General features: G+C 38.7%; 1 protein-coding gene across 2 annotated transcripts; it reads left to right on the top strand.

The window, feature by feature from the left end:
• Nucleotides 1-5,190: 5,190 nt before the first annotated feature.
• On the top strand, nucleotides 5,191-21,219 carry tat (tyrosine aminotransferase). 2 transcript variants are annotated; one of them, XM_044192326.1, is made up of 12 exons: nucleotides 5,191-5,210; nucleotides 10,906-11,210; nucleotides 11,544-11,648; nucleotides 12,014-12,081; nucleotides 12,258-12,416; nucleotides 14,949-15,087; nucleotides 15,259-15,311; nucleotides 18,946-19,098; nucleotides 19,207-19,335; nucleotides 19,766-19,849; nucleotides 20,134-20,232; nucleotides 20,379-21,219. In XM_044192326.1, the coding sequence occupies exons 2-12, from the start codon at nucleotides 10,913-10,915 to the stop codon at nucleotides 20,517-20,519; spliced, it is 1,428 nt and encodes a 475-aa protein (XP_044048261.1). In that variant the 5' UTR covers nucleotides 5,191-5,210; nucleotides 10,906-10,912; the 3' UTR covers nucleotides 20,520-21,219. The 2 variants fall into 2 exon arrangements, with proteins under 2 accessions (XP_044048261.1, XP_044048260.1); XM_044192325.1 differs by lacking the exon at nucleotides 5,191-5,210 and adding an exon at nucleotides 9,755-9,910.
• Nucleotides 21,220-22,342: the final 1,123 nt, after the last annotated feature.

Here is a 22,342-nt window from a genome sequence, read left to right on the forward strand (position 1 = left end):
CAGTGTTGTAAAATCCTGTCTTTGAGTATTACAAACCATTGTGCAGTGTTTTTGCATCTGATAAGCCTTTAAATGCATTAATCTGTTACTCCAACTGGACTTCCTGGATTGTATTTCATTGTCTCACTGATACCTTAACAATGCACCCTCACCAACACGGTTTTCGGTCTGAATTTCCGCTTAGGATGAATTGTAATAACTTTGTTGATCCCTTCGCTTTTCATTCAGCGCCATCATCAGGTCAAAATTTTATTTTGTCCAATACTTTGATTTATGACCAAATACCTACATACCTAATGACATTCCCATCATCCTCAGCTGTACTTTGTGCTCAGTTCTAATCAGCAAATTTAGCATGCAAGCTCGCTAATGTAAGACGGTGAACATGGTAAACATAATACCTGCATCTGAATTTTAGCATTGTCACTGTGAGCATGTTAGCACCCTGAAATTAGCATTTAGCTCAAAGCACCGCTGTGCCTTAGTACAGCTTCATAGAGCCGCTAGTATGGCTGTGCTGTAAACTCATAATGTTGTCCTTAAAGAGATCATCCAGTGCAGAACAACCGTGTTGAGGGCTGTAGAGATACATGTTTTTTCAGTAAAAGTCTATTAAGCACAAAATACTCCCAGTTTAAAATTTTTATTATTATTATTTTTAAGTCTTAAAGTTGTGTCATGTGTACATAAAGCAAAAGGGTGGACTAGTCTGTTACCTTGTCAGTTGATTATAGGCAGACATGGACCTATACCCCATGGACCGCCCACAGGGAGTCAAGTCTACTTTTCTTTGGCCAGTTATGTGCCTGTCTCTGGAGTCAGCCACTCAACTTAGTGGAAGTCAGCTCTGTGTGGTGGGGTGTCCAGTGGCACAACATGGCACGTCTGCATGATGGTCAAATGTGTAAACAAGACTGTCACTGGTATAGGTGAGAGCAGCATATCACCAAGGGTCAGCACTGAGGCCAGCAGTAACCCTCTCTGTTTGCATACGTGTATTTACACAGTGCTGTTGGGGAGAAATAGTAGATAGGTCCAGCCTCTATGGTGGAGGTAAAATGAGGACACTGGTTACTGGCTTTTGACCTGAGATTTGATTAGTAACTTTGCCCTTGAATGATACATCCTAGACAGAAAGCTCAACACAGAACAAGTATAGGAAATGTGTTGCTTTGACTGTTATAAGTGTTATAATGGAGTTCACGTGGACCTGAAACTTTTCATGTGGCCATTAAGTCATTGAAGAATTTTGTTCTTTACACTTTATAAAAGTTTTCTTATTGGACAAATGGAGGTCTGGGGAGTGATTAAGCTTATTAGAGGTTTCTGGCACAACTTCACTTACTTCCAAGGTGCATGGAGAAGGGGAAAATACTAAAGAGGTCAAAACTCCAGAAACACTAGTAGTATATAGAACAACTTTAACGTATGACCAACGTGTTTCAGCTTGTGGCCTTCACCAGGGTTATCATGGAACACATTACAAACGACATTTACATAGGGTAGGTATGGAGCAGATAAAAACAAAGGGTAAATAAGTATGAAAGACAACCAGTCATATACATCCACAGACATATCAGCCAATGGGGCACCTACAAAGGTGGGTTGGGTACATGGTCATGTGGCTACAGGCCAATTGTAGTCCAGGACTGGCAGGGAGGCAAGGGGAGGGTCTAATAAGGGACATGGATGACGCCATATTAGGTAGATAAGCTGGAGAAGTGCAACTAAGGGGTGGTCCTAAGTTTTTACAATAAGGCCTTGAACCAAAATGCGCCTATTTGATGTGGCATGCTTTGAAAACACATCCATATATAAACATTATTTTAAAGTACTATATATGGAAAGAGCAACATGATACATCATAAAAATTACATCATAAAAAATGTATACATCATAAACAAATATATCATTAGAAAACCACATAAAATCACTATAAAAACTCATTAATTGAGAAGTTCTCATTTATGCCCCCCTGGAAATAAACTAAAAAATTCAAAATGCAAAAAATAACTTTACCACCTCTTTGGCTGGGCTTAATCACCTCTATGCCTATAAAAAAAAAGAGATGAAATGTGATGTTGCTTTTCATTGAAATGTCTTGCAACAGGACTGGTTACATCATTCCTCTTAATCGAGCTTCTATGTTCAGTGATAGCTCTTTAAGGGCACGGTATGTTTCACCTATATATATTTTACCACATGGACAATGTATCATATAAACAGAATTTTTTGTTTTACAGGTAATAAAGTCCTTAATATGAATGGTCTTTCCATTGGTACAGTGGTTAAAGGACTTAAGGTTTTTGGTATTTTGGCAATTTATGCAGGCTCCACGCTTAAAATTGCCCTGAAGAGGTTTTGTAGTAAGTTTACTGTTCGGGACTTCGGAATGCTGACATACTTTAACAACCCTGTTCCTTACGTTTTTACCTCTTTTAAAAGTTATCATAGGTAGATCTTTATATGTTTCTTGCAAAGATGGGTCATTTTGAAGAATATGCCAATGTTTTAGAATTCTATCCTTGATGTTCTTAGTTTTAGGGATGAATGTAGTGTAGTAAATGAGGTGTGGCTTAGGTTTGGGGGATTTTTTAACTTGCAGATAAGCTTTTCTGCTTTTTGAATTCACTTTATTTTCTGCACATACAAGCCAATCTTCTTGGTAATTTCTTTCTCTAAATTTGGATAACATCTCTGCATATTCTTTTTAGTCTAGTGAGTTGACTGATGGGATGAAAACTTTCAGCATGAAGAAGTGTATTCTGATCTGTAGGTTTGGTGTAAAGAGATAGACGTAGAAGAGAGGACGTCATCTTTTTTGTTACATTAATAAAGAAAATATTTTCGAGGCTATAGTTAAGTGTGAATCTCTGTAAAGGCCTGTAAAGTTACCATTTAGAAACGGTCTAATAGAGTGGGGATCGGTCCTTTCCAAAGTAAAAACACATCATCAATATAACGCTTCTAAGAAATAATAAAAGGGAAGAAAGTTTTTTTTGTGGTTCATACGGCATTTGTTCTTCCAGATGACCAATAAAAAGACTAGGTGGCATTTTAGTGCCCATTGCAGTGAGAGATCTGGAGGTATGGTGTCTCGTTAAAAAAGAAGCAGTTTCTCTTAAGAACAAAGGAGGCCAAATTAACTAGACAAGTGGTAGAGGGTGTTCTCACTGGTCTGGTGTTAAGGGAGTGTTCCAGTGTGTCTAGGCCTTGCTGGTGATCAATATTTGTGTATAAGGACTCGATGTCTAAAGTACACATGACTACATCTGGATCAAGAGGTGGGACGCAAACTGATTCTAATTAATCAGTTATCAGATGTGATGTGAAGTTCTGCACGGACCTAAAACTGAGACCCAAACCAAGCCTGTGCCCGTGTCTTTCAGACCCAACGCAGCTGCTACTGCCAAATGTGAGCCCTGAACCCGATCCGAGACCCGAAGCTATATTTTTTGCTTTATTTCATCCATTACTCTGGTAGAAAGTTGCTGAAATGTATATAGTTGCTGAATCACTGTTAAATCATCTGTTGTGTGAACAATAGATGACACTTTTGACAACATGAAACAGGCTTTAAACTTTTAACCAGAGAGGGCAATAAAACACTGCTTTTCACCCCGATGACTCTTTAAATTACTTTTCAATTAAACCAAAAACAAACCGATTCGAGACCAAAGCTATATTTTTGCTTTATTTAATCCATTACTGACCGTTAGCTTGTCAGGCTAATGCAAAACATTAGCTTCTATTATCTACTTGCAACAGATGACACACATGGCATGACATACAAGTTGACTTGTTACACATATGTGGTTCTCACAGGACAGGTACGCCACAAACGTATGATGATCTTATAGTACATGATGCATTGCTGTAGATTAAGCTACCCAACAGTATATAAAGTAGATAAAATGTGTGCAACCTTAAACACCTAATGCAGTAAAATGCAACATACATATCAATGTAGCAGTAATATTAACCAAAAAACAACATATACAGTGGTGTGCAAAAGTTTTTGCCCCCTTCCTGATTTCTTATTTTTTTGCATGTTTGTCACACTTAAATGTGACCCAAGAAGAACAAAATGAAGACTCTGGGGTGGCCTAGTCAAAGTCTTGACCTGAATCCTATTGAGATGCTGTGGCGTGACCTTTAAAAGGCAGTTCATGCTCGAAAACCCTCCAATGTGGCTGAATTACAACAATTCTGCAAAGATGAGTGGGCCAAAATTCCTCCACAGCGCTGTAAAAGACTCATTGCAAGTTATCGCAAACGCTTGATTGCAGTTGTTGCTGCTAAGGGTGGCCCAACCAGTTATTAGGTTTAGGGGGTAATCACTATTTCACACAGGGCCATGTAGGTTTGGATTTTGTTTTCCCTTAATAATAACAGCCTTCATTTAAAAACTGCATTTTGTGTTTACTTGTGTCATCTTTGACTAATATTTAAATTTATTTATTTGTTTGATGATCTGAAACATTTAAATGTGACAAACATGCAAAAAAATAAGAAATCAGGAAGGGGGCAAACACTTTTTCACACCACTGTATAATAGCAAAATACTGACAGATACCATTTTCTGCATGTTGAGTACTTTTACTTTTGATACCTGTAGTAAATTTTGTTGATAAAAATTACATTATTGAGAGAATGACCAAGGCTCTTGGCAAGGCGATACAGTGCTATGGCAGGGTACAAAGTTCCAAGGGGTGTGTGTCTTTATACAAGACCCTATTAAAAGGAAAATCCACCTTAAAACATAATTTATATGATGACATTCACAGTATTTTAGACAATGAAGCTAATATATTATATATATATATTATAGACAAAATGGAAATCACAGCATCATGCTTGAGTTGATGATGCCCTCATATTATTAGTGACTGGCTCTGTGGGCACATAGAATTTCTGTTTGAGCTGTTACATCCAGCAGTCCAACAGTTTTATTAGAATTCATCAGAAAATGCTTCAGATTAACAAATTAAAATGTGAGGGTGGATTTTCTGTTTAAGGCTTGTATTTATTTATTTATTCAGATGTACTAGCTGTGAATGTTTACTGGGTTTTTCCTCGTATCAGTATTGCATCAGATGCATGGGATGTTGCATGTTCCCACCTGATGAAGTAACACTGCATGTTTTCTCCTTTGTTTTTAAAGCCACTGTATGGATTTTTTTTTAATGCGATTTTAGCAGCTTCAGACTGTAAGTATTCAGACTTTTTTTTTTACTGTAACAATGTGTTCAGCCCATTCCTGAGTTTGGGACCATGGGGTGGGCCTGTAATATTGAACAAGATAAGCAAGTCTACTGATTTCTTTTAGTTGTTTATACTGTAATGCTGTGTGTCTGTGTAACTGTGTGATAGCAACTGTATACGTTATACATGTTGATTGGAGAGCAGCCAGGGCACAAGCTTTTTTATTGTATGGAAATGCACAAGTGGCATTTTAATGCATATGACAATCTCAAAAATCTCAAAAACTATTTGGATGGTGTAGAAGAAAAAAAGTTTGTTTTATTTTTATCTTGATATTGTCTTTGTGTATCTTGATTAAGTGCCTGCCTTTCTGTATGACACTAACCCCTGTGTTGAAACAAAATATTTACATTGGGTAATAGACCCCTGTGGGTGAAATCCTTTGCTGTTGTTCAGGAGAGCTCAGCCTAGTGGGGAGTCACACCTCAACTCACATGGGAACTCAACTTGTTCCAGAACCTCAGCCTGCACCCCCCTTTGGTCTTTTGTTAATACAGTAGCAACTTAACACTGAAGTGTAATTTGTCTTATGCAGGAAAGCCCAGAATTCAACTACCTTATTTGGCTGGACTGCAGCAAAGTGGGGGCCAGCCCTATATTTGAGTGATGAAGTTACACCATCGGTCGGTCAAGTGTTGGAGTTTCCCCGTTGGCCGTTGCTCTTTCAAAATGAATAAGTGAAACCACACCGACTAAAAACTTAGGTGAGGGGAGATAACAAGACACAGGTGGAACTAATTAAAGTGGGGCAAACAATCAAAACTGGAGGAAAACACACAATGACAGGAAGTGAGGAGAGGAGATAATAAAACAGGAAAATAAATAAAACAGGAAACATCGACAAAAAAACATAAAACAAAGAAGAACCTGAACTAAGGAGCAGAGCAGGACATGACATGGAGCAGTAGTTGTCGACATGCTAGCTCAGCTCAAGTAAACCCGGAGCAAACAGAAGTCAAATTTAAAATACACCTAGTGCTATTTGAGGCGGTGAGGGGCTTCCCAAAACAGTCATAAATAAAGGGCAGCTGCTCGTTTGTATAAAGTTTTGTCTTTATTTTAGCTTTAGCAGGCTTTGCTCTGCACAATGGACACATTATTTATACTGTGAACAATTGCACACTAATTTTTTCAAACACTGTAAAGTCACAGCTCTCAATGCGATGCAGCAGCATATCAAAATGGGACACAGGGCGCCCCAGTACCTCACCTGGTAGAGCGCGTACCATTAAGGCCGAGTCCTTACTGCAGCAACCCGGGTTCGAGTCACAGTGCCCTGTCTAACCAGGCGGAGAGAGGGCCACAGAGCTGCACCTATGCCGGATAACAATCTGTGAGCGGCAGGATGATGGGATCAGCAGGGAGAGCTCGAACGGACTTGTCCGTCCCGACCCTCCCATCACGGAAGGGAGTGCACCGGGGAGCTCCGGCAGAAAGAGCTGGGAAGCAGCTAACACGGACACGTGTTAAAACTGGATTAGCAGATGCTTGCGAACACGCTGTCGCTAGAGCTAGCCAGACAATGTAGCTAGTGATGCAGTCTGAGTAGGGTTGCCAACCGTCCCATAAAATATGGAATTTTCCCATAAAATACAGAATTGTATTCGTAGACGTGTTCCATATTGAACTGATTGAATGGGACACACTTTTGTTCCGTATTTTTGAGAATTAATTCAGTGCAAGTCTATAGGAGAGAAATATTCAGACAGACAGAACCTTTTGTCCCCTGATTGGACAGTTTGACTTCCTCTGATTGGATGGTCAGTGGGCAACATGCTGATTGGCTAGTCAGGTCAGGTGTAAAAACAGGGTCAAACTACGTGCTTGTAACTTCAGTGTCACATACACATAATAGGAAATGTATGTGTCCATCTCTCTGACTTTGTGAAACCTCATTGTTGAAAATATTCCTGCACAAATTTTAACTATGCATACACAAATATTTATACAGCTACAAAACTTTATAACACATTCACAAACTTGAATTTGTGAGAACATTTATTTTTACATTCAGATACGTGCATGCAATTTTTTTCAAGTGCACACAAAATGTGATATACAACTGCAGGCTGTGAAAATATTTGTGAACATCATTTCACAAGATCAAAATATTAATGACCCTTATTTGCTTCCATAGGCTGTGGTTTTTGTTTTTTGTCATTTGCAGCCAGTTGGGACTTCACATGTATTAAATATTATTCTTTTTTTTTTTTTAAATGACTGGTCTCACTCCTCTTTTCCGTAAATGGTTCTGTCCTGCTTCCCATTCTGAACTGGGAGCTGTTGTGTTGGCCACTAAGCAACTCCACTGGTGTAGTTGGTGGGTCAGTGTCTTGCTTGTTAATGGTAGATCTCTGTGTAGGTGACAGAGTCACTCATCCGATTTCCTCAATCACATTTAACCTACTGGTCTGGAGATTCATACTGGAGACTTTCTGGTCACGAGACCACCTTATTAAACCTCCAAATTACTGCCCATGAAATGAGAATTACATTCATTAACATGCACTGTTAATGGCCTTTGTGCTTTGCCTTAAGTTTGTGACATCATAGCATGTAAATGATCCCTTTAGCTTTGCAAGTAATGCCAAAGTTTTGACTACTTCTAGTAAGTGCATGTTGACTCCCCCACCAAGCTGATAAATGAAACTGAGTGGTCCCCCCTTCATGGAGTACCAGACAATGACTTTGCAGTTTTGGATGAAAGCTGAGATCAAACTTAAGGGCCACACAAGCAGCCAGAACATTCTTTCAAACAATTTAAACTTGTCATGTGCTCATGTCTAGTGTACCAGATACAGGTTGGGGATTCTCGGACATGTTTTGTATTTGTTGTTGAGGTATAAAGGACAATAAAAGGGTCCACAAAAAGGTTATATCCCTGGTCACAAGAATGGATTTACATTAAAAGATAATGTTCTTCTTCTTATTATTATTAAATCCTATTAAGAGGAAAACCAGCAATGAATTTCTTCTGTGTAGTGTAAGCCTGATTTAATTTTATGTTCTTGTGCCCTAGAACTGTATTCTATAGAATAAATTCATGGTTGTTTTTGGTCTTTTCATGGGATTTGTCAATAATGAAAAATAAAATAATGTTTTTTATAATCTCTGCAAAAGTACAACATTACCATTCAGTTTTTATTGCTCCATTTTTTTAACCACTTTTCTCTATTCTCACTATTACTCTTAGAGGACTTTCTTGGCTTTCACTGGCATTATGTCATTCAAAGGGACTGTAAACCTAACACAGCCGTGGTGGATGGCCGCCCACCACTGAGTCTGGTTCTGCCCAAGGTTTCTGCCTGTGAAAAGGAAGTTTTTTCTTGCCACTGTCACCAAGTGCTTGCTCATGGTGGGATTTGTTGGGTCTCTGTAAATAATATTATAAAGAGTACATCTAGACCTGCGCTATAGGAAAAGTGCAATGAGATAACTTCTATTATGAATTGGCGCTATATAAATAAAATTGAATTGTAAAATGACCTGATGCTGAGCACAGAAACCCCACGGTTAAATCCCCTCTTGAACGCATCTTTGTTATAACCATTGTTTGGGGGAACTATAACTATAACTATAACTTAGGTAACTGGATGCAACCGCCACTAATGCTAACATAGCTCCTCAGGGATTGAAGCTGTTATTTTTCTAATTTTGATAATCTAACCAGTGACAACACACTAGTTAAGGTTGTAAGGACTAAATATGCAGAACTGTAATTTTATGGGTTATTGTTGTTTGGACTATTAAGCTAAGATAGCTAATATGTGCTAATGTCAGTGTCCGTTTTTTCCGCCACTAACTGGCAACTGTACCACGTGATACCAATGTCTGGCTGTTAGAAGAAGGAACCAAACATCAGACATCTCACACAGAGATAAACAAAACATTCATTTTGGACCCTTCAAAATTTTTTAAATTATTAATTCACAATCATAATATTATTTTTTTAGGAAAAGTGATACTTTTATTGTGCACTTTTCTCAAAGCTCTGTGGATGTATAATTTAAAAAAATATTTGTCTACATAAAAATGTTATCAATATAACCTTTAATCTAGCCTATAACATTGCATCATATGTATATGTATGCCCATCATATGTTTTTTTAATGTAAAATCGGAAATTGTAAATTCTTGTTGTCAAATAAATGTTAATAATAATAATAAATGTTAACTATAAAGTAATATGAAATGGAAATATTTAAGTAAAGTACAATTTAATTTCTTTTGAAGAAAGGCTCTCAACTGGGGGAGGGGTAGCCTATTTGTTACCTTTTAATTGATATATTTCCAAACATTAACAGTATTTCATTGTTTTCAGCAAAACAAAGGTACATACACTAGTTGAACATTACTTACTTTTCAATTTAAACCCTCCCTATTTTGACGTACCCCGTCCCACTGTCTCCTCCTCCAGCCGGCAATTGATGCCGGGTTTGAGGTGGTATGGTTCTGGTTAGTGATGTTAGAGGGGTGTAATGGTACAACCCTCAGCCTCCACCAATGGAAATACGGGAAGGGCTCAACCCATTTTCGGGGATCTTGCTATAAAACTGTATAAAAACATCCAATACTGTCCAGTTTGTGTAAACGTAATTAACCTGCGCTGCCTTTTGGAGAGACTTTCTATTGAATATTTAATGAGGTAAGTACAAATATAAGTTTTTATCATTTCAATGAATGGTCTGATATTAAACAAATGAACTATGAATCGAGTTGCTTGATAATTAAATGCATGTTTTCAAAATGTTCACCTTTTTTGTTCATGTTTGGGGGATATATTGTTTTACGCAAAGATAAATTGATTATTTATGTAAGACTTGAGAATATGGACTTTTTAACACCCCGTTTTGAGCGACTTCGTTGAATCACCTCTCTGTCGGGTTCAATGAAGAGGGTAACACAAACAGTTAGAACAGAATGACATTTGGATGATTGAAAAAATTTAATAACATTTTGAGAACTCAGCAGAATGAAGGAGGAAGTCTGCCTAATAAATTCATCTGATAATAATCTCAGAATATGCCGAATGATGACCAATAGCATTTTGATGACTAAAAAAGCTTTTTAAAAAATATATTCATAAGAATATTTGAATTAATCTTTATTCTTAATTATATTCTTTTATGCTTAAAACAACTATTTTGAGGCAGTTTTTTGCAGTTGTGCATCAGCATTGCCAAAAAAAAAGTCCACTTTTGGAAGAAATATTCAGATCCTCTACTTAAGTAAGCAATATCCTTCTGTTAAAAAAAAATACTCGATTACAAACAAAGGTCCTGCATTCAAAATTTTATGTAAGTAAAAGTACTGAAGTATTAGCAACAAAATGTAGCCTACCACATGTATCAAAAGTAAAAGTACTCATGCAGAATGGGCCCTTTCAGAATGTTACATTATTGCATATTTTATAGGCGAAGGAGTTGTTAAGGTTGTAGTTGGTTGAAGGGGAGCTAATTTTGAGTACCTGAATTGTAGTGGAGAAAAAGTATAAAGTAGCACAACATTAATACTCAAGTAAAGCATAAGTACCTCAAGATTAAACTTATGTACAGTATTGAGTACATTTTAAACTTTCCATCACGGGAAATATCCCAATATTTTGCTGCTCTAACACGCATTATCCACCATTTTCATCAGTTCCAGGATGGATAACAAGTCTTACTTGGTTCAGATGAGTGGGAATGGAGTCAATGGCAAAAGCACTGTCAATGCCAAAAGCCTGAATGGGAACGGAGTCAATGGGAAGGGAGTACACGGGAATGGCATCCACCATGTCAGCGTGAATGGCAGTTTGTATCCTGCCAAAGCCAAGAGCCGCAGGCAGAGATGGGAGGTGAAGCCCTCAGAGATGGCCAACAACACGCTCAATCCCATCAGGGCCATTGTGGATGGGATGAAGCTCACCCCGAACCCGGATAAACCCATGATCGCACTTTCCATAGGTGAGAGGGTTTCTGCATGACTAAATTGGTGATTTAAAAACTTCTAGAGATACCACTTTGTTGCTTACTTGCAGTGCAGATTTTCAATTCGTAATTATTGTAATGATTGTAAATACATGTACATGATGTATTTATTTTTGTTTTACAACAATTCTACTAGCTTTTTATCTTTTAGAGATATATACAGTGTCTTACATATTTATGTGCCCTTTATTCTATGACTTGTATTTTTTTAATGTCTAGAGGGATGTTGACGCTTGACATTCATTTAATGCTTGATCTTTGCTTTCTCTCACTGTTGGCTGATTGCTTACTATCACATCTGTTCCTCAGGGGATCCCACTGTGTTTGGAAACCTGCCTACAGATGATGCAGTGCTTCAGGCCATGAAAAACGCCATAGACTCCCAAAAATACAACGGCTATGCTCCTTCCATTGGTGAATCACACTAACCAGCAAACTAACTAAATCCAAAGCAAACATCTTTAAATGCACAAAGGAAAGAAATATAATTTCACGTTAGCTTTAAAAGCAGAAGTACAGATGCATAAAGATGAGATATTTTGGTGGTTTACAGCCACATTAGGTGACTACATGTTGTCACCTTTAACATGTATTGAGAAATTTAGCAACCAGAAAGTGTATAAAGTCAGTAAATCACATACTGTGTGCTCATGTTTACCAACCCCAAGTGATGTTCTGCTCCAAAGGGAGGAAATGTAGTGGCAATCATACGTTTTGATTTTTCACTATCTGTGAGTTTAATGTATCTCTGCGTATATCTTCTCTGTGTCCATCGGCAGGTTATCTGAAGAGCCGGCAGGCAGTGGCCAACTTTTACAGCTGCCCTGAGGCTCCTCTAGAGGCAGAGGTGCGAACTCCTAATACCCCTCATACCTTTGCTAACACATTTTTCCTTTCACACTTTTGTTACAGTGACTTTGTTCAAGTCAAAGAATAGAAACTGTAGGGTGTTGGTATTAGCATAGATTTATGGTTTTGATGTGTATGCTCTTAAAAGTAAAGTGCGCCCACCCTCCCTTCCAGGATGTGATTTTGACCAGTGGCTGCAGTCAGGCCATTGACCTTGCGATCAGTGTCCTATGTAACCCAGGGGACAACATTTTGGTCCCATGTCCAGGCTTCTCCTTATATAAGACTCTGGCAGTGTCCATGGGCATCGAGGTCAAACTCTACAACCTGCTGGTAAGTAGGAGGGGGAACCATCGCCCATACTATTTATTCTCTTTTCTCTTTTTGTTATAAACATAGACACTCACTGTACCTACCTTTCAATTTGCAAGATAAAATCTATTTCAACGTTTTAGGAAATATAACGTTTAACAACCAAAGCTGTCTTAGTTTGTACCTTATTTAGCATGTGTAGTAATATAAAACTGGAACATGCTATTGTGGTTTCAGGAGCATCTGGAGTCATTTCTTGATTGAAAGTCTCAATAGCTAGCTTGATAGCTGTTGGAAGCATGGATGTATTAAGAGAGCTGGATACGGCGCCGCCAATCAACCTTGCTGCCAATTTTTCCCAGTGGCCATTTGTGGTATTGCATTGGAAATATCCCCTCAATATCCTTGCGGTCCAAAAAGCATTTCCCCCATAGACCACCATTATAAAAGAGGCGTCTGTAAAACTGTTGACCGGACAGCTTGAACTGCAAGTCAGTTATTACTCTTTATATTATGAATTTTAATCTATTTTTTTGCCATAGCCTAGAAAAGCTATTTTTATTTGCATGATGTCATCCCAATGTAAAGTCTATGGGCTGAGTGGGAATGTGTGGGCACTGTCGTGTGCAGTGGCCCCCACAACGCAGAAGCAAACCTGGAAGCTAGAAAACTTTTTTGGCTCATGCACTCAGCAAGCATTGTTTATTGAAATGAATAGGCACTATCTTGGAGTCCGGTATCTAGTTCTTATACTATAGCCATACACTGCTAGCCTACAAACAATATGCCTTCTAACAACTCCAAAGCTGTCTTTGTGAAAATGTAGAATGTGTTGGAGCTTTATCCAACAACAACTGGTTGCTAGAGGTGTTTAGTACATGTTCGAATGAATCTTTATTAGCAAATTTTCAAAGTGAACTGACTATATCATTACTGAATCACAATTGTCACTGACCGAATCAGTACCTTTTAGCAATGGAGCTCTCCTCACTGGTGACTGAAAGCACTGCTGTCAGCTCAGCTATATTACAGTACACTACTTCCTTGTTAAAAGTCTTAAAAGATAGTAAAAGCCACAGAAACCATCATAATCTGATAACTCAGTCGTAAGTTAGAGGCATGGTGCATACAAAAACAAAGCTTTTCTCTTCCTGACTTTCTTGTGTGTTGTGTGGCTCACACCACATAGTGTCTTTTTCCTTGGCCATAGACTTTACATTGAGATGCTGTCACGCACATAATAACAACGACTTTTCTTAGTTCTGGGAAGATTTTGCAAATGTAAAATCTTCATGGTTTTAAAATTCATAATACAAACTGTAATTATTTGGAATTTGTGCAGCTTAAGATGCACACAAGGAATGTTTGGTTGCAATACTGCAGTTAGCCACTGAGAATAATTGTGCCATCTACCGAGTCAGGTGCCAGGTTTGCAAACTGAACACTACCATGAGCAAAATTTTTGTTAACTCTACTATTAGCAAAACCCAATTGTTTCTTTAGTGGATAACTGACCAGCTTGCTAACTAGCAAAATACAATGTGTAAATAAGACAGTTTTGGAGGTGTTGGAAGTTGATTTTGACAAAGCTAGGCTAGCAGTTTCCTACTGCTCCCAGTTTTTTTGTCATTAGCAAGGCTTAACATGTCCTGGATCTACCTCAATACTGAATGCAAAGAAATTTGATTGTCTGACTCTGGGTTTGATGGCAAACAAGCATACTTGCTGAGTGCTCCTTCAAGGTGATGAATTTATATTTTGTGTAATCAAAAATTGCATGTTGTCATAGTCATACATTACAGAAGAGGCCTTTTTTGATAATACAGACTATAGGTCATAGTTGTTTTAATGCATCACTGGCATTACATTAGATTTAGTCTTTTCTCATTATTTTTTTCTCAGGTTTCTCTTCTCATGTCGTGCAATTTTCCATCTTTTCCAGCTGCAGGAGTCAAGATGTATACAGTTAGTGGTTCAGTATGAGCTTTAAGACTCCACAGATGGGAAGCAGATCTCAAGCTGTTAATCAAATTCAATCTTAAAACATTCTACCACATAAGTATATAGAGACCTTACTACCAGGCCTTTGGACACATTCAAATCTAGTAAATCAGTATATCTGGTGCAGTCATTTTAATTGGGTGTTAACCTCTCTCCCAAGCAAAGAAATATTTCACATATTCAACTGACCTCAGACCAATGGAATGACACAGCAGTGATGTAAAACATCCTAAACAGGCATCATAGGAGAAGACGTGTGAATGAGGCCACTCATTAATTACAACGAACGAAAAACCAGAGGTTCAAGGCCTTGGTCAGCGGCAGTTGAGAAAGATGTACTGTATAACTGTTAACCTTATACTGGCAGGACATATCATTCACGTTCCTGGTACATTTTCCAACACAACATCAACTTAACCTCGCTGTCACAGGTTGCTATTTCATGTTTGCAATAGTAACTATCCCTGAACATCATCAGGACACGGGTGTATTATCATACACAATAAAGTTTCTGCCCTCATCCTGATATCCTGATACATATTTGATTTGCAGCCAGAGAAGTCATGGGAGGTTGACCTGCAACACCTGGAGAGCCTGATTGACGAGAGGACATCCTGTCTGATTGTTACCAATCCATCCAACCCCTGTGGCTCTGTCTTCAGCGAGGAACACCTACAGAAGATCCTCAAAGGTTAGCTGCAGTTCAGGCCCACTCTGCTTTGGTAGGAAACATAGTTAAAACGCCTCAAAAGCTTTGAATTGGCATCACAGTTGAACTCCAAGGCGAACATTTGGACAATCAAATAAACACAGCATTTGCCTCATCTTCGTGAAACAATGAAATGGTTCTTGTTTTTTTCAGTTGCCTCCAGACACTGCGTTCCCATTCTGGCTGATGAAATCTACAGCGATATGGTGAGTACCTCAGCATACCAACACAAGTCACAAAGTAGAGGTTGGCAGGTAGGCGTGGCCCTCTGTAACACCAGTGAGGCACATTTTTTACCACAGTGACAGCAGAGGTTGTGTTTCATTTGGTCGTATTTGCCCCGGCTCCGGATGGTGGGTGGACAACCCCATATCAGCACAGGGGGGATTAGGGGCCATGTGCTGTGAATGAGGCCTGGATGCAGCAACCAGTAAGGCAGGTACGCTGGATGAGTGGGTGGGGCAGGGAGATCAGTAAGGGCAAGCAGTGGACATGGGCCAGGGTGATAGTATTTTAGACTCAGGCTGCGAGCATGTAGTGCCATCCAGTTCTAGTATAATGATGATTTATCACAGTGCAGTTTTTTTCACATGACGGTCTAAATGCAAATTCCCTCTCATAACATTACTATTCTTCTCAAAATATTTTGACTTTATTCTGTACATTTTTAAGATTAAGGTTTATTTCCCCAATCCCTGGCTCCATGTTACTTTACATGAAAATGATCCCAATGAGTTCCACGCAGTGAGAAAGTAGGAGTTGAGGTATCAGAATTGCTATGGGGAGAGACAAAGTTGGATTGGTGCATCCCTAATTTCTGCCTCATCCTCGATGCAGCAGCAACATCTTTCTCAGAAACAGTGTCCCCAGCTAGCAACGAGTGTGTGGCTAGGTGACAGCTCTCGATGAACTCAGTCATTTTACTCAAGACCCACTACTTTTTCTCCGTCTCTGTACATTTATGAAGTGTAAGCGTCCTTACAGTACCTCAATTCGAGCGGCCTAGAGCAAATCCATATCTGTTTGTGCACACTCACATCTTTCTATGCCATCGCACAGCTTTTGTAATTTGCTTTTTCTGCAGTCTGCATACATCTTTACTCTGTATAATTCACAGTGCTCGCTAAAAGCAGTTTTAGAACTACTTCCTCTTTTTCAAATGTAATTTTTCAATGCTGTGAGCACCATAGATGAAATTCCTATCATCTCTAGTGTCAAACAACATTGTCAGCACGTTCAGTCCAAAGCATTGGCATCAGTGTTGGCCTTGATAAGTCTGTACTGGTCAAACTTTAGCTGAAGGTCATGCAAACATGTACACAGATATACACACGCACATAGACTCCTACACAGACACATAGACAGGCAGGAACGCACACACTGTTTGCCAGCTCAATAAAAAAAGTGGAGATAAGGTAAGAGTTGAATTATCTAGTGCAGTAGTTTTCCACTTAGGTAACATTCTGATAAGGTGATGTCCAAAAGCATCTTTCAGCATTCATTGAATATCACCTCGCCTACTTCAGTTTTGGGTCTTTATTCATCTTTATGTTCTTTTACAAATCAGTGTTATATAGTGTTTTGCTTTAATCTTGGTTCATTTGATAGCTACTATTGAAGAAATTATTAGTAGTGTGATATTAAAATAAACAAATAAAAGTTTGGTCTGTTGATTCATCGGAGTATGAGGTTTATTAAGAGAAGGCTTGGAGAGTGAGCATGAGAGTCTCGTGTCGCTACTGAGTGCAGGGAGGATGTTGTAGTTACAGGGTGAAGATAACAGAAATGTCACAGAAGTTAAGTACAGTAGAATTCCAGAAATGAAACTAAAATGTGCCTTTCCATCAGTTGCACAAAGAAGAATGAATTTTGAAGGCTTGCATTTGTGCTTTTAAATTGTGTCGTGCGAGCGGAAAGGTTTAAAGTCGGGGTTGTTGGGTGCATCCACAAACCCCCCACCGCTACCATCTGACCATTTCACTAAACACAAGCATACCAGAATGACTCTGCACTTTTTTGCCTGCATATGTTTGCAATTAATGCAGATGTCGGGTTTTGGTACAGCAGAAACAGGGGAGGAACGGGGGACGTGTGGTGGGTGGAGAGCTGGGTTGGGGGCGTGGTAGTGAGGACTTTCTTTTATGACTTGAGTGTTTGAAGGCTAAGGGGCCAGGGTGTCTGTGAAGTGCACCAGCCAATTAAAGCTCAGTCAGTGGGGCATTAGCCCCGTGTCCCTCTCCTCCATAAGACCCTGAGCAGTAAATTATGTTTTTACAACTCATGCCTGTACAGTAAAGGTACGCTCTGTGCAGATGTATGACCTGTATACGAGCTGTAAAGTCAGTCATTATTATTATAAAGTTGCAGAATGAAGTGTTTTTTTGCCCACATTTTTAATTCATACATTTGTGCGCCCAACTGAACATCTCTGTACTGATCACATGTTTTAATGTATTCCTGCTCTTCCTTAACCCATGCCTGATTTCAGGGAGGGGAGGAGTGGGAGAGTCTTTGCATGTCAAGTGAGCTCAGAAGGCCACAAGCCGAATACTGCTTTAAATTGGAGAGCTTTGTAGGCACATTTCAAATGTACATTGCTGTTATGTCATTCATAGCAGTCTGGCCAATAGGACGCGGGGAGTTCCCCGCTCAGCGTCAAAGATACTGAATGGCTTTAATGAGAACCAGCTTTACAGAACCATCACCCCTTCGCTTACCCTCTCGCTGCGTGTACTCTACTACTCTCTCTGTCTCCTATTATTCTTTCTTTATTCTTCTTTACCTCCAGAATAAACAATATATAATCAAATTTAAAAAAACTATACTTAATAAAATAAAAAAGTGTTCATGGGGATATTTGTAAAAGACATACAGCAAACTTGCATAACATGATTGTTTTATATATGTAAGAAGCTTAGGTACTGAAAAAGTTTGTACAATGTTTGAGACAAATGACTATGTGTAATGTGAATAGGTTCCCTAGCCTCACTCTGCAGTTCCCTTTGGTTTTATGTAGCGTTTTAGCATCTTTCATGTCATTGTATTGGTTTTGGCTCACAAATTTACACTTTTGGTTCACATAATGCTAATGTTGCTCCATATCTGTTGAATGTGTAAATAAGCAACTGTTTGCTAACATGTTAGCCATATCCACTTTATAAGCTAATGATGTTGTGTGCACAATTTGTTCTGCTGCCCTGAAGTGGCCAAAAAAGTCAGTTAATGCTGCTTCAGCCTCTTAAAGTTCTTTGATCTTTATGTTTACTAAATGAACAAAGTCTGTTAGATTGGGAATCTAATTGAATTTTTTGAAATTACAGTATGATACAAATACAATAAATGGATGCAAATTGACACTGACAAGGTTTTTAAATGACTGTTGCTCAACATGGTTTGCACCAAAGCACTACCATGGAGCCTATTACCGCTAAAGCTTACTGTTGCCAACAAGTGTGGTTGTGTTAACTGTGTTCATGGGAATACTCCATTTGAAAGACGCACTCATCTGATATTGACTACTGATGTAGTGAAGTGAAAATGTCTGTCAGTGCCAAGTTTACGAGTTATGACGTGCAGTGACATTTTTAAAGAAGCCCATGGGAGTGACTTTGGATTTTTTTGTCGTCTACTCGCGACTTAATCCACTTGAATGCCAAGCATATTGTGTACTGTACTTGACTTTCCATGTCGAAAATATGGCCTCCATTTGAATATGAGTTCCATTCGAAGACAGCAACTTGCATTACCATCAAGCCCATCACTCATCATAATGGTGACCCGTGACCATGGATGTTTTTGCCATTTGAACATATTTCATTTTGTTCCTGCTCCTGTCCTCAGGTTTTCCCAGGTTGCAGTTGTCCTTCCATGGCATCTCTCAGCACTGATGTTCCCATCCTTTCCTGTGGCGGCTTGGCTAAACGCTGGCTGGTCCCCGGTTGGAGGATGGGATGGATCCTCATCCATGACAGGAATGATTTATTTGGATCAGAGGTACGTAGGCTTTTTTGTGCATTCTTTTAACAGAGAAAGAATAGGAAGACTCCAATAGATTACAGTTACTTTTACCTAATTTACACATGCAGTATGTCTCCTTTGCAGATTCGACAGGGTCTGGTGAAACTGAGCCAACGTATTCTGGGAGCCTGCAGCATCGTCCAGGGTGCCCTGGAGAGCATCCTCAACAACACACCTCAAAGCTTTTACAATAATACCATCAGCTTTCTCAAGGTAAATAATAATAATAATAATAATAATATCTTTCTACATACAAGATATCTTCTTACATTCTCTGTATTTTACTGGGACTTACATTTTAATCAAAACACTGTCTCAATGATTCCCTGGACACACATGTCAGTTGGCTGACCCTTACCTGGATAGTGTTATTTGTGCTCAGCAGCAACTACTCCATGTTGCTATGCATAATGTGGTATTTTTAATTACATTAAAAGAGTATGATATATTTTCAAATCTCCTGGTTAAAATATGCAAATGTATATATTTTGTAGCATTCATAAGATTAGAAGCAAAATGTGTCTTCAGTTATCTTGTACTATGTTTTTAACATTTTTTTATTTGTTTTATTTATTGTTATTCTGCCTTACTGTAGTATGTATCACATGAGACTGATTGGATGGTTTATCTTTTTCTTCCTCAGTCCAACTCAGAGATTTGTTTCAATGAGTTGTCCACCGTCCCCGGCCTGAACCCCGTCATGCCTTCAGGAGCAATGTACCTCATGGTCAGTAATTGTGTGTGGTTTATTTTGAACATGGACACATGCAAATAGTTTTTTGTGTCAAGATGACTTTGTAGTTAAAGATTTTACACATCAAGTTCGGTTCTCTCATCACAGAGAGTATAATGTCTTCTGGCTCTGGAGGGAGTTTTCTGAAGTCTGAAAAAATAACCCTGATCATCAGGATTATATTATTTAGGCCTGGAGACTGTACATTTTTATCAGAAAACCTGCGTTACAAACTGGGGGCAATTGTAAATTGTGTGTGTATGTCCATATTTGTCCAGGTGGGGATTGACATAGATCACTTTCCAGAGTTTAAGAACGATGTGGACTTTACTGAACAACTGGTGACCGAGCAGTCTGTCTTCTGTCTGCCTGCCTCAGTAAGACACCATTCCTGTTTCTGTCACCGTTTATCATTTATCCATTTGTCCCTACATCTGTCTACACACTCACATTTTGAATAAAATTCAAAGACATGTGTAATCACTTCAGTGCCAAAGAGTATCCATGTTCTGTCCTCTCCCAGGCGTTTGAGTATCCTAATTTCTTTCGCGTTGTGGTGACGGCGCCAGAGGAGATGATGGTGGAGGCCTGTGGTCGGATCAGGGAGTTTTGCCAGCGCCACTATCGGCCCCGCAGTCGCGACAGCAATGATCTGGACCAGTGATGCAGCAGAGCTGGACCAGTCTGACAGCATGGACCTTGTGGAGACCAAAGCCCAGAGGATGGAAGAACTGTCCTTTAGTCACATATACTGAGCTGGAATCAGCTTTGAAATTTTATTCCACCATATTATAAAGTTAGACATGTAGAATTCTGATGTCAAAACTGTTACTATTGTCATCACTGTGGCAACCAAAAGCTTGGAAGCAACAAATCTGATGGTCCATTGATGGTGTAATTTTTTATGTAAACCGTATGAAATGAGCAGACCTAATATTTATATTTTATACAGGCAACTTATATTAACCTCTACTTGTTTTGTGTATTTATATAATTTGTGTAACAACTGTATCAACTGCAGGATTGTAGACTGTGCATACTGAACACACCAGCTGGCTTCTTTGCTGTCACAATTAGGGCAAGTGAATATACATTTGTATATCCATTTTTATAAACGTTATGTAATGATAATCTTCTTTGCTTGTGCTAGAAAACAACTCTCAATGCAGTGTTAGACTGCATTGGCATGCTCTTTATCTGAACATTCTCTGTATGTTGTTTGTATGTTAATTGTGTGTCATATTGAATCACATGTATAGTATACATAAATATATATATATAATTTTTAGTTTTTTACAGACACAAAATGTTATTTAGTAGTTTTGTAGTACCTAATAGTTACCTAATAAAAACATAGATACACATTCAGTTTTAAAAGAGTCATTTTAAGTACTGATGTTGTGCACAAGTGGATTGGACTCTCAAGACAAAGCATTTTGCACACAAAGCATGCAGACCCATAAAAAGACTGTTCTGCGTACAACAGTACCAATTCAGTAAGGAGCTGATCAGAATCAGCCTGTGCAACATACGACACTCTATATCCTTAGAACCTCGAAATCTATTCTACTTTCCACAGCCACATTTGATTCTTATGTAACTTCCTATATGACTGCACATGACGGACTATATAAATGTACAGCACACAAATGGTTCCTTCCACTGCAGCTTCTTGATTGTGACTCTTAGTGACCTGGAACTCCTCCTTAAACTTATGTTATTCATGGTTTTGAGTGAAATGTCTTGACAACTGTCGGATGGATTGCTGATGGCTATAAAATGTTAGCACGCAAACATGCTAGACTAAGATAGTGAACATGGTAAACATACCTGCTATTCTGGTTTATGGAGGAGTTCCAGGTCACTAAGAGTCACAATCAAGATGCTTGATAGCATTGTCATTGTGAGCATATTAGCATGCTAATGTTTTAACTCAAAGCACTGCTGTGCCTCAGTACAGTACAGCCGCTAGCATGGCTGTATACTCTTAGTCTTGTTCCTTGATTGTTGGAATTATAATATATATGATACATATGATATATATAAATGTGACAATTACATGATTTTATGGTATCATGTTGTTTGAACCATCTTGAACCATCTTGTGACCCCAAAGTTGAGAGTCACTGCCTTTGTATTGTTTTTACATTTACCAATAAAATCTTACAATCTTCAAATAAGAAATAATAACAGCAACTAAAAAGAAGGTAAAAGAAGGGCCTCTAGTGACCACCTGATTTGGTTAAACACAAATTTATTTAGGGATACACGCAATGTAAGACACAGCGCCCATCTACAAGACAATGCAGACCTTAAGGCAGGTAATGCAGGGCCTGCCTTAAAGCCCCTTATCATTTCAGTTCATAATTAGTAGTCCATATTCCCAAACATATTTTTTAAACTCTCATTACCACAAACCAAATGATACACAATGAATTTGAGGCTTCTGGGGAGTCTTGAATATTCCCACAATAACAAAATGGAAAG

This window comes from Siniperca chuatsi, linkage group LG4 (genome assembly GCF_020085105.1).
Source record: "Siniperca chuatsi isolate FFG_IHB_CAS linkage group LG4, ASM2008510v1, whole genome shotgun sequence".
Classification (NCBI taxonomy): domain Eukaryota; kingdom Metazoa; phylum Chordata; class Actinopteri; order Centrarchiformes; family Sinipercidae; genus Siniperca; species Siniperca chuatsi.